Source organism: Antennarius striatus, chromosome 9 (assembly GCF_040054535.1).
Source record: "Antennarius striatus isolate MH-2024 chromosome 9, ASM4005453v1, whole genome shotgun sequence".
NCBI lineage: Eukaryota > Metazoa > Chordata > Actinopteri > Lophiiformes > Antennariidae > Antennarius > Antennarius striatus.
The window spans coordinates 24,140,001-24,155,000 of record NC_090784.1 but is presented as its reverse complement, the minus strand read 5'-3'; the positions used below and the strand labels follow the sequence as shown (position 1 = coordinate 24,155,000).

The 15,000-nt window shown below is 45.4% G+C and overlaps 1 protein-coding gene across 4 annotated transcripts; it reads left to right on the top strand.

Annotated features, from left to right (window-relative positions):
- Positions 1–2,006: 2,006 nt before the first annotated feature.
- Positions 2,007–13,420, top strand: cmtm6 (CKLF-like MARVEL transmembrane domain containing 6). Of its 4 annotated transcripts, XM_068324310.1 has the most exons (7): positions 5,831–7,521; positions 7,773–7,865; positions 10,089–10,212; positions 10,921–11,097; positions 12,695–12,793; positions 12,942–13,155; positions 13,314–13,420. In XM_068324310.1, the coding sequence occupies exons 3-6, from the start codon at positions 10,096–10,098 to the stop codon at positions 13,110–13,112; spliced, it is 564 nt and encodes a 187-aa protein (XP_068180411.1). In that variant the 5' UTR covers positions 5,831–7,521; positions 7,773–7,865; positions 10,089–10,095; the 3' UTR covers positions 13,113–13,155; positions 13,314–13,420. The 4 variants fall into 4 exon arrangements, with proteins under 4 accessions (XP_068180407.1, XP_068180409.1, XP_068180411.1 ...); XM_068324306.1 differs by lacking the exons at positions 10,089–10,212; positions 10,921–11,097; positions 12,695–12,793; positions 12,942–13,155; positions 13,314–13,420 and adding exons at positions 2,007–2,106; positions 4,069–4,192; positions 4,988–5,164; positions 5,417–5,515 and having other exon boundaries at positions 5,660–7,521; positions 7,773–7,869; XM_068324308.1 differs by lacking the exons at positions 10,089–10,212; positions 10,921–11,097; positions 12,695–12,793; positions 12,942–13,155; positions 13,314–13,420 and adding exons at positions 2,043–2,106; positions 4,048–4,192; positions 4,988–5,164; positions 5,417–5,515 and having other exon boundaries at positions 5,660–7,521; positions 7,773–7,869.
- Positions 13,421–15,000: the final 1,580 nt, after the last annotated feature.

Below are 15,000 nucleotides of genomic sequence, written 5' to 3'. Positions count from 1 at the left end.
AACATGTAACGTCTGTAGTAATATCTGTAGTAACATCTGTAGTAATATCTGTAGTAATATCTGTAGTAATATCTGTAGTAATAACTAGTAATTTCTGTAGTAACATCTGTAATTATATCTGTAGTAACATCTGTAGTAATATCTGTAGTAATAACTAGTAATATCTGTAGAAATATCTGTAGTAATAACTGTAGTAATAGCTAGTTATATCTGTAGTAATAACTGTAGTAATAACTGTAATAATATCTGTAGTAATAACTGCAGTAATATCTGTAGAAATATCTAGTAATACCTGTAGTAATATCTGTAGTAATATCTGTAGTAATACCTGTAGTAATATCTGTAGTAATATCTGTAGTATTATCTGTAGTAAAAACTGTAGTAATATCTGTAGAAATATCTGTAGTAATATCTGTAGTAATAACTAATATCTGTAGTAATGACTGTTATAATATCTGTAGTAATATCTGTAGTAATAACTAATAATATCTGTAGTAATATCTGTAGTAATAACTGTAATAATATCTGTAGTAATATCTGTAGTAATATCTGTAGTAATAACTGTAGTAATATCTGTAGTAATATCTGTAGTTATATCTGTAGTAATATCTGTAGTAATATCTGTAGTAATATCTGTAGTAATATCTGTAGTAATATCTGTAGTTATATCTGTAGTAATACCTGTAGTGATATCTGTAGTAATATCTGTAGTAATATCTGTAGTAATATCTGTAGTAATATCTGTAGTAATAACTGTAGTAATATCTGTAGTAATATCTGTAGTAATATCTGTAGTAATAACTGTAGTAATATCTGTAGTAATATCTGTAGTAATATCTGTAGTAATAACTGTAGTAATATCTGTAGTAATATCTGTAGTAATATCTGTAGTAATATCTGTCTCTTTGTCTTCATTAACTTTTGATTGTATTTTATTCAAGAAAACACTCATTGTCACTTGCTTTTTCCGCAACTGTTGCATCTTTTTCAGAGGCATGGTGATAACCAATCAATCAATCAATCAATCAATCAATCAATCAATCAATCAATCAATCAATAATCCAATCTTTATTAGTCTCTCTCTTAATCCCACCAGCAGACGTTCCAAAGCGTTTTAACAGACAGACAAACCCAACAGGACTCTTCTTGTTCTCTGGGGGGTCGAACTAACTCCTCTGTCACTGCAGCTTAGAACCAGCACACCTGTTGCTGATTGGTCGATTTTAATCAGAATCACACAGGTGAATCACACAGGTGAATCACACAGGTGAGTCACACAGGTGAATCAAACAGGTGAATCACACAGGTGAATCACACAGGTGAGTCACACAGGTGAGTCACACAGGTGAGTCACACAGGTGAATCACACAGGTGAGTCACACAGGTGAGTCACACAGGTGAGTCACACAGGTGAATCACACAGGTGAATCACACAGGTGAGTCACACAGGTGAGTCACACAGGTGAATCACACAGGTGAATCACACAGGTGAGTCACACAGGTGAGTCACACAGGTGAGTCACACAGGTGAGTCACACAGGTGAATCACACAGGTGAGTCTGGTGATGAGAACCAAACATAATGGCGATTTCTGGGTTCGGAAATTTAAGTGGAGAAATGGAAATACTGTAAATATTTTTGTTGGATGGAAATGCATTTAAAACTTGCGTTCCAGGGACGCATGCTGTCTGACGATCGTGTGTCCTGGTCAAAAAATATGCGTCAAAGATGCAAGAACGCATGCAAACGAGAAGACTGACTTAAGTCCATTAAATCTTTTAAATCTACATACATACATACGTTCTGTACATACTGTACATACTTTCTTTATTAATCCCGGAGGAAATTTGCACTATTGAATCTATTAAATCTATTTTTGGACAGGTTTTGATTTCACACTCTACATGGAAAATTTTTACTCCAGTTTTCTGGTCAACAAACGGTTTTTGAAATGCTTTTAATTTGAAGTTTGCTGCCGGAAGCTGCTTTTTTCTCGCGGGACAAAACCGGAAGACGGAAGGTCGTAAATACGGAAGTTTGACAGGAAGTCGAGGCAGACAAGAAGTTTGACATCGGCCGTTTGTCTGAGGGACGGAAACCTGAACGGTGAGAACAATATTCAAACTGCGTGTTTGTGGCGTTTTTACCGGAAAATCTACTTCCTGTTTCGCCGCCGTCCGACTTCCCGTCAGAAGAGGGGACGTTTGTCTGCCAGAAGAAATCTCGTTATCGTTTTTTTCCCCGTTTATTTGTACTTTTACGGAAATTTAAAATTACGTCACACAACGGAAATGTCTCGGAGGGATTATAAAAGATTTTCACCAACACCTTTCAATAATTTCACAGCCGCTGATTCCGAACCGTAGAGACTGAAGCTCGCATCTGTTTAAACCTGCAGTTTAAATAAAGTTTAGAGAACGTGTTTCCAAACGTCACAGACTGGGTGTGACGTCATAACCATCATCAGCGTGACCTTACCTGCACCTGTCTGCGGTACAGGTGCGCTGCCCGCGATGGGCGGGGCCGGAACAACTTATAGTATATTGCGGTATTTTGATTTGATGACGTCACAAGCGTCAGGCATGCTCACGGAGAACCAACGCGAAGAAGACCCCTTAAGTTGAGATTAGTTTATTTAAACTCCTGGTGTTTAGTAAGTTTAGAAAAAAATGTGTGGTATTGTCATAAACATTGTTTTGGTATCACCAACATTCTCTGAAATATTGTGGCTATTTTAGGGGGGTGTCGCCCCGCCCCACTTCACACCTGACTGTTGGAGCTCCGCCCCAGCTCATCACATCCTGATCGTTTTCTCCATTAATTGATGGATTGATTAAGAAGAAATGCACTTCGTTAATCTCACATGGAGAAATGATTTTTTTTTACAATCATTTACTGAATAATATATATGATTAGTTTAAATTAAAGTCTGAAAAGGGTAAGAAATTTATCATCCCTGACCTCAACATTATTAATGCAATGTATGAACAGACTGTTCACCTGTCATTTGTTCTGGTAGGAAGATTCAAACGTTACTGAATAACTTTGATAAATATGTGAAAGTTAAGGTAAAATACCTATTTATGAGATGTGGTTGTTGATTAGTGGAGGTATTGATTAGTATTATTGATTGATAGCCTAAAGATGCTGCTAAACCAGAACTGTTGTCTGTTTTTTTCATGTATCCATAGCGACGACACCGCTCATTAACCAACAGCCTCAGCCTTTACTTGAAGCCTGATAGATATTCAGAGTCACCAGTCAAGGGTTAACTGACATGTGAAATAATCCAGACAGAAATCAAGGGGTTAAATCTATCACTCATTCCCAGCCTTGAGACACACACACACACACACACACACACACACACACACACACACACACACACACATGCACACACTTATTTACAGTTGCTTATGAGTATGAGTAAAGTGCTGTATTGATACATACTTTATTGATCCCAATGGGGGAATTGGTTTTCATCATAATTATACTGCTCCAGAAAAAAAACAACGCATGTCAAAATAAGGACACTTTCAGAATGAAGAGCTAAATAATAATCATAGTAGATAGATAATAGATGAGACAATAGGAATCTATAAACACACGTATGCACAGTTTTTAGTGTCCACTGCGACGTAGTCTTAGTGGACACAGGTAATGTAGGGACGGCGTCCATTGGTCTCACCTCTCCAGTAACATCCCATGTTTCATTAGACTGTGTTAGCTTAGCTCCCTGGTGGTGTTAGCCAGCGATCTTGTGATGATTATCGGGAACCACAGCTTTAATGACCTCCTGTCTGTAATCATGTTTTGTCGTCTCCATTATTTTCCAATTTTCGAACCCTGTTTTTCTCCACAAATCCGCTGCGATGTTTAGCGGCCGGTCTCAGTTCGATCAGACGTCTCGTGTTCACACCGTGAGCCACGAGTCGCGTTCAGCTGAGAAAGTAGTTCCACGAGTACCGCAGAAAAATTAAGTTACATCATGAAAAACATGAGAAAAGTAAGAAGACATACGTAGTAATATCTGTTCTTTCCTGACAGATATGTTGTTTCTCTGTTCAGCTCCATCATGGCCCTGAATGAAGTTTACTCCCAGACCACCGCGCCCAACCCAGAGTCCTCCTGGTTCACCGTCCCGTCACACACTCTGGGCTCGGTCCGCTTCGTGGTGAAAGTGTGTGAAGTGGTGAGTTCAAAGACCCCCGATATTTCTCAGACTGATCCAGGTGGAAGCAGAACTTCATGTTCAGACGCCTCAAACACCAGAAGCAGTTTCCTAATGGGGGAAATGCTAACGCTAGCTACACTGTGTGACCAGGTGATTCCTCAGGGGGGGAAATGCTAACGTTACCTTCAGTGTCGTTTTGGATCATTTAACTTTATTGCTAATGCTAACTTGCTAATGGTAGTTTTACTGGACTGAAGATGGAGGCGGGGCTGGGGACTATTTTCTGTGGTGGATGGCACGTGGCGGTCGGATGGCGTGAGGGAAGCTGTGGACAGGAAGTGAAAGTTGCTGACCCTCTGCCATTAGCGGATGTGGGCGGAGCTGAAGATGAGGTGTCCTTCATCCTCCAGCTCTGCTGGTGGATTGCTTCAGGAGAGGAAATGAACTTCATTTAGTCACCAAACCACAAACAGGAAGCTGACCAACCAAACAGGAAGTGGACAACCAAACGATGCTGTGGTGTCACGGATCAGTCGATCCTCTGAACAGATCATGTGACTCACAGAGACCAATAGGACGCGCTTGACCTCTAAATGGTTGACTCATTTTATGTTAAAATGTATCAATGACCACATGGATGCTGATTGGACGACTGGTGATGATGTCAGAGCTGGATGTAGATCGTTCCACTCTGACATAAGAACTCAGGATTTTATTCACTCATTGTTGACGACAACTTTTAAGCTGTTGATGGATTGTTGTCAGTGAAGTCATGTGACCAGAGGCGACCAATGGGCTGCTCTGTCTCTCCAGCTGCTGTCCCTGGTGGCCTTCGTCCTGGAGGAGTTGGTCCAGGCCTGCTCCCGCTGCAGCGCCCTCTACCTGTTCGAGTTCGTCAGCTGCACCACCTTCATCTTCACGCTAGCGCTCCTCGTCATCCTCGCCACCACCCTCCAGACCCGGGTGGGCGGGGTCTGCTGGCCCCGTGTGGTGAGGACCCCCTGCAACATCACACACACACACACACACACACACACACACACACACACACACAAGCATGTGTTGCCACGGCAATACGCATCAAACTCGATGAAATGGTGAAGGAACGCCGCCTGTTGGGGCGTCTGCCCCCTGCAGGCCAGCGGCAGTATGACCACACAACATGAAGCTGGGTGTTTCCCTCAACTTGCAGTCTTTGTGCTAAGCTAAAGTAGCCGCTGTGTTTGTCCTCCTCTTCCTCAGGACCTGTGCTACACCGCCCTTGCCATCCTGTTGCTCTTCATCGCCTCCACCGTCTACTCCGTACAGAACGGCAACTCAACCATCGAGAAGACCGCGGTGGTGAGACGTTCTCTCCTCTTCTCACTCCTTCTCTCCGTTCCTTCTTCTTTCCTCGTTCTTTGTCCCTTTCTCTTCCCTTCTTCTGTCGGATGTGGTTGTCGGATGTGGTTGTCGGATGTGGTTGATGGTCCTCTCCTCCTCCAGGCCTTCGGCTTCTTGGCGACGGTGGCGTTCATTGTGGACGTTGGTCTGTTCCTAAAGTTCAACGGTCTTCCCTGGAAGACTGACGGGACGCCCAAGTTGGGTCACGGTGACCCGGTGGAAGGGGGCGGTCCACCAGAAAAGGAAAAACTGACCACACCCCTCCAAGCGTAATCAGTCTGAGAGGTCAGGTGACTTTACTCCCTTCCTTTATATGGTCACAGGAGGTGGAGCTTCATGCTCTGTGCTGCAATTATCAATCTGATCACCCAGTAATCAATCCACGAAGAGACTTCACCAAACGTGTTCAAGTCATGTGACCTGTGGACCAATCAGTGTGTCTGTCCAGCGCCTCATATCAGACTTTCCTGTTCCACGGTTGTGTTTTTGTTGTGTCTTCAGGCTGAAGCCAAACGTTATCAGTTCTAATGTCTGATGAAGGAAGAGATCCAACATCTGAATGTGGATCTAATGGGGTCTGTTCCCTCATTCCGGGTCTGTTCCCTCGTTCCGGGTCTGTTCCCTCATTCCGGGTCTCCGTTCCCTAGCTCCGGGTCTTCGTTCCCTCGTTCAGGGTTTAAATTCCATATTTCTGCATCTGTTCCCTCATTCCGGTTCTCTGTTCCTTTGTTCCAGTTTCACACCTAATCCACAGTTTCTTGAAGACTTGAAGGCTTCTTTAGTTCTGGTGGTGGTTGGTCTTGTAATAATAATAATGATGGATTAGAGTTCTACAACCTTTTCTGGACCCTCAAAGACTCTTTCCATCGGATCCATTATTCATCCGCTCCTCATTCATACCTGCTGGTGGTAACTACGTGTGTAGCCACAGCTGCCCTGGGGCAGACTGACGGAGGCGTGGCTGCCAATCTGCCCTACGGCCCCTTCGACCAACACCGGAACAATCACACACAGTCACACACCAGCGAGTGCCCCACTGGGGGCAAGGAGGGTAGAGTGTCTTGCCCAAGGACACAACGACAAATGACTCGGCGGGAGCAGGAATCAAACCGTGATACCACTGAGCCACGGCCCCCCCGGTCTTGGCTTATTAACCCTGTGAGGTGTGGTCAGTGCTCTTCATTTACTATTGACTAAAGTTGGGACCCGTCTGGCTCCTTGACAATGGTTGGGGGTACTGGTGGGTGTCAAAGGGGGTCATTGAAATGCAACTTTCACCAAGCCTTTGTTAGCTAAGCCAACCTGTCCTCTGTCCCGCCCCTCAGACCCATCCCTCAGACCCGTCCTTAAGACACGCCTCTCAGACCCGTCCTTAAGACCCACCTCTCAGACCCGTTCTTAAGACCCGCCCCTCACACCCACCCCTCAGACCCGTCCTCCAGGTGTTCCGTTCACATCCTGTTGTTTAATAAACAGATTTTCCATCAACTGTTTGCTGTGTTTTTATTGGCTGTTGGGTTCCTGCTCCACTGTGGGACAAAGCAAAGGTGAGTAATTGTGTTCATGGGTCAAGGGATCGGATCTGAAGACCACCACGTCTGGTCCTTCAGACGAGGACCCTGATCATCTGTAAAAAATACGATTGATCAGCTGTTAATCACCAATCAGAGATCAATACGGACCTTCAGGTGGTTCTACTTCATCCTCGGATGGACCCGTCAACCTGATCCAGATCCAGCTTCTGGTTCCCAAGGGATCTGATTCCTGGTTACTTTCAGATGATGCCTCTGATCCAGAACCCCTTCTGGAACCGGGTCTCAGTGGATCTGAGGTCTTCTTGGACCTTCTAGTGACTTCAGATCCTCTTCCTCACAGATGAAGACCTGTTCTTCAAGAATCTCCTGATCCTTGGTGGATCCATCTGACCCGCTACAGGCTCTCTCAAGCACACCGTGACATATCAGGTAAGGGGTATTTGTGGGGACCCCATGAGGTAGTTAATATGATGCATGTTTAAAGGCATTCAGCTTTTTTACTGAATACGAGAGTGTGCTGTCTTAATTTCCCTTAGGGGATCATAATAGTATATACTTTTTTTTTTTTTTAAAAAGGTCCTTGGACTCAGAAACTTCTTGTATTCTATATTTTCATACTGCACATATTATGTTTTACTCAAAATAAACTTTGTGGTGATTAAAACATTGCTGTTCCTCAGACTATGGAAAGGAAACTGGCTGGAACCTCAGAGGCAGAGCGTACCAGAGCCACAGAGGAGGACCCACTGGACGCCCCACCCTCTCCAAACAAGGTACCACTTGTTAATTGAAGGCTCACCTGTTGTATGAAATGTCAAACTGTTTGGACATGAAAGGGGCAGCAGGTCCGTATACCCTGAACGATGCTGCTAAGCACACGCTCGGGTGTCAGGTTAGAGGTATTTGTGGGGACCATGGCAGCTGTTCCTGATGGGGGGCGGTGGGCCAGTATCCCACTCATTTGCTGACAGTTCTGTCCCGTCATATAATTCCTCTCTAGACAGTCCAGACATTACAAATCAAAACCGATCACAGTCTGATTGTAAAACGATGCTTTAAGAAAATTAAAGACTATCTCACTGCGTGAACCTGGACTGTTTCACTGCGTGAACCTGGACTGTTTCACTGCGTGAACCTGGACTCTTACACTGCGTGAACCTGGACTGTTTCACTGCGTGAACCTGGACTGTTTCACTGCGTGAACCTGGACTGTTTCACTGCGTGAACCTGGACTGTTTCACTGCGTGAACCTGGACTGTTTCACCGTGTGAACCTGCTGCTCAGGGTTAGTTTTAGCAACCCAGGGTAAGTTGACCTGCAGAGTAGCAGGTGCGACACAACTCTAACAAGAACCAATGCAGTCAGAGACTGCAACATCCCGCGACACCCCTGAATTCAAAATTTTACCCTGACTTACTTGCATAGGTCAAAGATCAAAGCTAATGCTCTGACCAACTGTTATTGATCAAAGTACTAGCTTTGATCTATGGTCTTACTCACACTGCCCTTCTCCCTCGTCTCCTATCTTATCCGGTTCCTGAGTGTACAAAAGTGAAGATTTGACCTTGACCTGGTTTTCTCAAGATCAAAGTCATCGTCTCATCTTCATCCCCTTTGCTGCCTGAGTCATGTGCTTTTTGTTCCATCTTTCTATCTGCAACGGTTGTGAAGATACTTGGTGGACTTATTAACGGACGGACAAACGGATGAACACACAAACACAATTATGTCACTGCTTTGAAGCGGGATGTAATATTTGTAGCATTGCGTATACCGATATTATATAATACTGGAATGAAGAGCTGACATCTAGCCAGTAAGAATTGCGAGGCATTAGGATCACAACACGATTATACTACAAACACTCTCATGAATCATCCTGAGGCGATGCACTGCAAACGGGCTTTCAGCAGTGGTTCAGTGTCAGGGGTCAGCAGCCTCGGTTACCATGGGTAACCCCGGCCCTCCAGACAAAAAAAAAATCAAAGCCCAAAGACGTTGAAGTCTCCTGTGATGTAGAGTGGATATATTAGAGTGGATGGATGGAGACTAGTCAGTTATTTCAAGTCTTTAAGCCTCCTAACACACCTACTGACTACTCACTACGTTACAGTCTGTTGCTCAAGACTCATCATACATCCGTGAGTCAGGAACCAACCCAGAACACTTTGCCTCCACATCAGAAATGTAGTCAGTAGCATCACATATGATCTGGATAGATGTTATTTATCTGTGATACAGTCTTTAACATGTTGAAACAGTCAATATACGTGTTGCTTTACATTTATGCTGTGAATGGACTTCCTGTTCACATCATCAGCTTCATTATTTGAGAAGCCTTGACGGGAATGCGGGTCCATCTATGTACCCACTGACATTAGGACATCCTAAAAGAAATTAAAGTTACTAATACAAGTTTGAGGTTGCCGCACAATATCATTAAGAGAATGCAATTTCAGATTAGTCATCATCATTCACCTGCGCTCCCGTGGAACTCCTCCTTGATGATTCTGACGGGTTTATTTCCAGGTAAATTTACAAACCGGAGTAAAAGTCGTTTCAAGGCGAAGCACACTGGGCAACTCCCACTTTGTGTAAAAAACTACTGTTTGCTAAGAAAACAAGGCAGTCAGAGAATGCAACATCCCGTGACACCCCTGTATCAAATTTTTTCCCCTGACTTGTATAGGTCAAAGATCATAGCTAGTGCTCTGACATACTTGCATAGATCAAAGCAGCAGCTTTGATCTATGGTCTTACTCACACTGGTCTTCTCCCTTGTCTTTCTATCTAATCCGGTTCCTGGGTGTACAAACCTTGAAATTGTTTGACATGTTTGCCTCTAAAGTATTTTTTTAAAGACTAAACTGAGGTAAAACTCAGAAAGAACCAGAAAGTGAAATGGCTTGAGTGGCTGGGAAAGAGGGCGGAGTCAGACACCTGGACGGTTTGACTCTCGTCTTCTTTCCTGACAGATATGTTGTTTCTCTGTTCAGCTCCATCATGGCCCTGAATGAAGTTTACTCCCAGACCACCGCGCCCAACCCAGAGTCCTCCTGGTTCACCGTCCCGTCACACACGCTGGACTCACTCCGCTTCGCGGTGAAAGTGTGTGAAGTGGTGAGTTCAAAGACCCCCGATATTTCTCAGACTCATCCAGGTGGAAGCAGAACTTCATGTTCAGACGCCTCAAACACCAGAAGCAGTTTCGTAATGGGGGAAATGCTAACGCTAGCTACACTGTGTGACCAGATGATTCCTCAGGGGGACGTGCTAACGTTAGCTACAGTGTATGACCTGCTGTTGCCTTAGGGGGAATGTGCTAACGTTAGCTACAGTGTCATTGTGGATCATATAACTTTATTGCTAATGCAAACCTGCTAAAGGTAGTTGTGCTAAACTGAAGATGGAGGCGGGGCTGGGGACTATTTTCTGTGGTGGATGGCGCTCAGCGGCCGGATGGTGTGAGGGGAAGCTGTGGACAGGAAGTGAAAGTTGCTGACCCTCTGCTGTCGGCGGATGTGGGCGGAGCTGAAGATGAGGTGTCCTTCATCCTCCAGCTCTGCTGGTGGATTGCTTCAGGAGAGGAAATGAACTTCATTTCATCACCAAACCACAAACAGGAAGCTGACCAACCAAACAGGAAGTGGACAACCAAGCAGGAAGTAGACAATTAAACGCTGTTTACTCCAACTGAACCCGATTCAGGAAACATTTTATTCACTCATTGATCAATTCTTGTTGATGACACATTTTTAACCTGTTGATGGATTGTTGTCAGTGAAGTCATGTGACCAAAGCAACCAATGGGCTGCTCTGTCTCTCTAGCTGCTGTCCTTGGACGTCTGTCTCTTGGTGGTCATTGGCAATTGCTACATCTGCATGGGCACCGTCTTCCTTTACCTGCTGATCAGCACCTTTGCCTTCTTGGCCTCGCTAGTGCTCCTCATCTTCCTCTCCACCAAACTCCATACCCAGGCAGACGCCGTCTTCTGTTCCTATCTGGTGAGGGTCGTTACACACACACACACACACACACACATATAAACAGGGATGTGTGTGGCGATAAGCTAATATTAACTACATGCTTTGACCAGGTGAGACGTGCTAACATTAGCTACAGGGTTTAACCAGGTGAGACCAGCTAATATTAGTTAAACATAGTTGTTGCGTGGACCGTTAGCTTTATTTATTTATGTATTTTTCGGACATGTTAACATGACAGACTTCACACCTTCATCACATTTACAACATCAACAACAACATCCCATAATAAAGGGCTGATGGGTAGAAGACATTAAGTTTGTGAAACCCCCCCAGAACCAACACACCTCTCTCTCATCACGTCGTCACCAATCAGACTCTAAATGTCTTCAACCAGTTCATCCTCTGATCCACTTCCAGATATTAGCCTCGTCCCAGATATGACCCAGAGCAGAACCATGTTAACATCACAGGTGTCAGACAGGAAGGTGACCTCCACAGGAATATAACGATCATCTCCACGTCCCTCAGCAGACAGGCAGAGGCTCCCTCTATGAAGTGATTGTGTTGTATTGATCTCTGCTGTAGTAACTATTGTCCACCTTTACTGATCGTATTTCACCAACTCCTCTGCTCTCCTGGTCACCGTTGTTCTCATCTGGTCTGGAGAAAGCCCCTTTGTTCTGATGAAGATCCTGCAGGTGCTGGTCCAGGTGTTGGTCCAGGTGTTGGACCTGGTGTTGGACCTGGTGTTGGTCCAGGTGTTGGTCCAGGTGTTGGTCCAGGTGTTGGTCCAGGTGTTGGTCCAGGTGTTGGTCCAGGTGTTGGTCCTGGTGTTGGTCCAGGTGTTGGTCCAGGTGTTGGTCCAGGTGTTGGTCCAGGTGTTGGTCCAGGTGTTGTCCATCAGCCCATTCTTTACAGTGAAATTCTCATTAATGTAGACATTTTTTCCTTTCAGTTTGAAGCCTTGTTTCAGAAGAACAATTTTGTGTTTATGTTTGTTGAATTTTATCAGCACTGAGGTGGTCTCCTACCTCCAGATGGTGATGGGTAACATGTCTCAATCTGGTCTGATTTATAGTTATCTCCAGATCCCTCAGTTGAGAACTCGCTTGTTGCTCCAGAGTCTCAGTGTCAGCGCTGTGTTCAGTTCTCTCTCCTCTGGACACTGCATGTGTTTAATTCCTCAGCTTGATGTTGATTCCAGTGATGATCACATCATTTATATGAATGATTTGTTCCAAATCATCCATTCTTTTTGTCTCTTTTCATCTATGTCTTCCGCGTTCTTTAAATTTTGTCCTTCATTTCTTCCATGCCATCTAGTACCGGTTTTAACTTTTCTTCCAACTTTTTATCAGTCACTCCTTAACTTATCAAAGTAGCTCCAAAGTAGAGACCATTTGGTCTCTATGGAAGAGACCAGATGAGGACCATCCTTCGATTTTCGATTTTTGAGTATGAGTTAGGATAGTGGCAACAGGAGACCCTTAGGCGTTAGCTTTAGCTCAGGTGTTGTGCGGACCATAGGTCCACCACACTTACCGGTGTCCGTCTCCTCTTCGGAGCAGGACGGCTAAGCTAAAGGAGCCACTGTGTTTGTCCTCCTCTTTCTCAGGACCTGTGCCACACCACCTCCATGGCCCTGCTGTTCCTCATCGCCTCCACCGTCTTCTTCATAGACTACCACGAAGAGATGATTGGGATAGGTGTTGCGGTGAGAGATGTTCTCTCCTCACATCTTCTCTCCGTTCCTTCCTCTTTTCTTTCTTTGTCCCTTTCTCCTTCCTTCTCTTCTTTCTTCTGTCGGATGTGGTTGTCGGATGTGGTTGTCGGATGTGGTTGATGGTTCTCTCCTCCTCCAGGTCTGCGGCCTCTTGACAACGGTGGTGTTCTGTGTGGACATCGGTCTGTTCCTGAAGTTCAACGACCTTCCCTTGAAGACCGACAGGACGCCGGAGTTGGGTCACGGTGACTCGGTGGAGTGGGACGGTCCACCAGGACAGGAGACACTGACCATGCCCCTCCTAGAGTAATCAGTCTCAGAGGTCAGATGACTTTACTCCCTTCCTTTATATGGTGAGTTTCATGCTCTGTGCTGCAATTATCAATCTGATCGCCCAATAATCAATCCATGAAGAGACTTCACCAAACGTGTTCAAGTCATGTGACCTGTGTGTCTAGGGCCTCATATCAGACTTTCCTGTTCCACGGTTTTGTTTTTGTTGTGTCTTCAGGCCGAAGCCAAACGTTATCAGTTCTAATATCTGATGAAGGAAGAGATCCAACATCCTCCAGGTGTTCTGTTCACATCCTGTTGTTTAATAAACAGATTCTCCGTCAACTGTTTGCTGTGTTTTTATTGACTGTTGGGTTCCTGGTTTCTCTCCGGTTCCGACGGGACGCCACTGTGGGATGAACCAAAGGTTAGTAATTGTGTTCGTGGGTCGAGGGATCAAATCTGAAGACCATGAGGACTCCGATCATCTGGGCCAGCTTTACGCTGATTTGCTGCCAAGCACACTGTCATATGTCAGGTAAGAGGTATTTGTGGGGACCCCGTGAGGTGCTTACTATGATGCACATTTAATGAGTGCAATGTACTGCTATTGGCCATGAACTGAGAAGAATCTTTTGCTTTCCATGAGACAATGTGACCAGAGATCAAGACTGGTTTTCACATGAACTTGTGGATACAGATTAGTTTCCTTATACTGGATATTGTGTTTACATGGCCCCACATATGGTCCTCACAAATAGGATCCTTGTCAGGTCTAAGAATTTTTTTGTATGAAGTGAAATTTCTGTTTAAGAACAGTTCAGGATGTATCCTGATTTTTTTAAAATAGCTGTAGGTACACAGGAAAGTCTGGTTCCCACAAGTGACGGGCTGCTCTTGAAGCCTCACAACGCAATAAAGACAAGGATGTGTGTGTGTGTGTGTGTGTAGATGAATATCATGTCTACGAACACCTTGTTGTTCCTGTAATGTTCTGTCTGTTCTCACTCAGATTTCCCATCAGGCAGTGGGGTGGGTAGTGATGGCTTGAGGTCACGTCCTAATTGAGGTTCCGTTAATGCGAACGTCATTTCTGCAGGTCGACCGGACGGAGGTAATTCGTAAATGCGTTAACCCCACGCACTCCAAAGTCTTCACCTTGAACTTTTATTTTGAAGAGGTGCAGCGTTCAAGAGGGAGCTCAAGATGTTCTCCATGAGGTCTGATCAGACCCATACTAGCTCCAGGGTTCTGGATGTTTCCATCTATCTAGCACCAGGGTTCCAGGATGGACAGAGCAGCTAAGACCTGCTTCTCCTGTGCTTCCTGTGTTCGGCCAGCAGGGGGCACTGCAGCCCACTCTCTTTTCCGCTCCTCCACTCCTCCTCCGGCCCGCTCCTCCCTCCCCCACTCCCCCCTCCTGCGTTGAGGCTTCCCCCGTCATTAAACTGAGGGAGTCAGCCGGAGGCTGGAGAGGCTCTCCAGCCGCCACCGGAGGAGGAGGAGGAGGATGAAGCTCCGTCAGGGTGGCGCTCACAGCTGAACGCTAAACTTGGTGCTGGTTTTGTTCCGGTGGAGCTTCACCACCTGTGAAGGTAAGACCCGACCCGCCGGTGATCCACCGCGACTTCATCATCAGCGTCTTCATCAGAACGTGTGAAGATGTTTGTGGTTCTCCTGCTGCTCCTCCGACTGAGCTCCAAGTGTGTGTTTGTGTGTGTGTGTGTGTGTGTGTGGGGGGGGGGGCGACCAGACGAGGACCAGGAGTTGGTTTGGTGCTGGCAGAGGTCTCAAGCAGTGCGTCTGTCTTCACGTGTCCATCACGTGTCCGTTACAAGTCCGTTATGTGTCCATCAGGTGTCCATCAGGCATCCATCACGTGTCCATCAGGCATCCATCACGTATCCATCAGGCATCCATCAGGC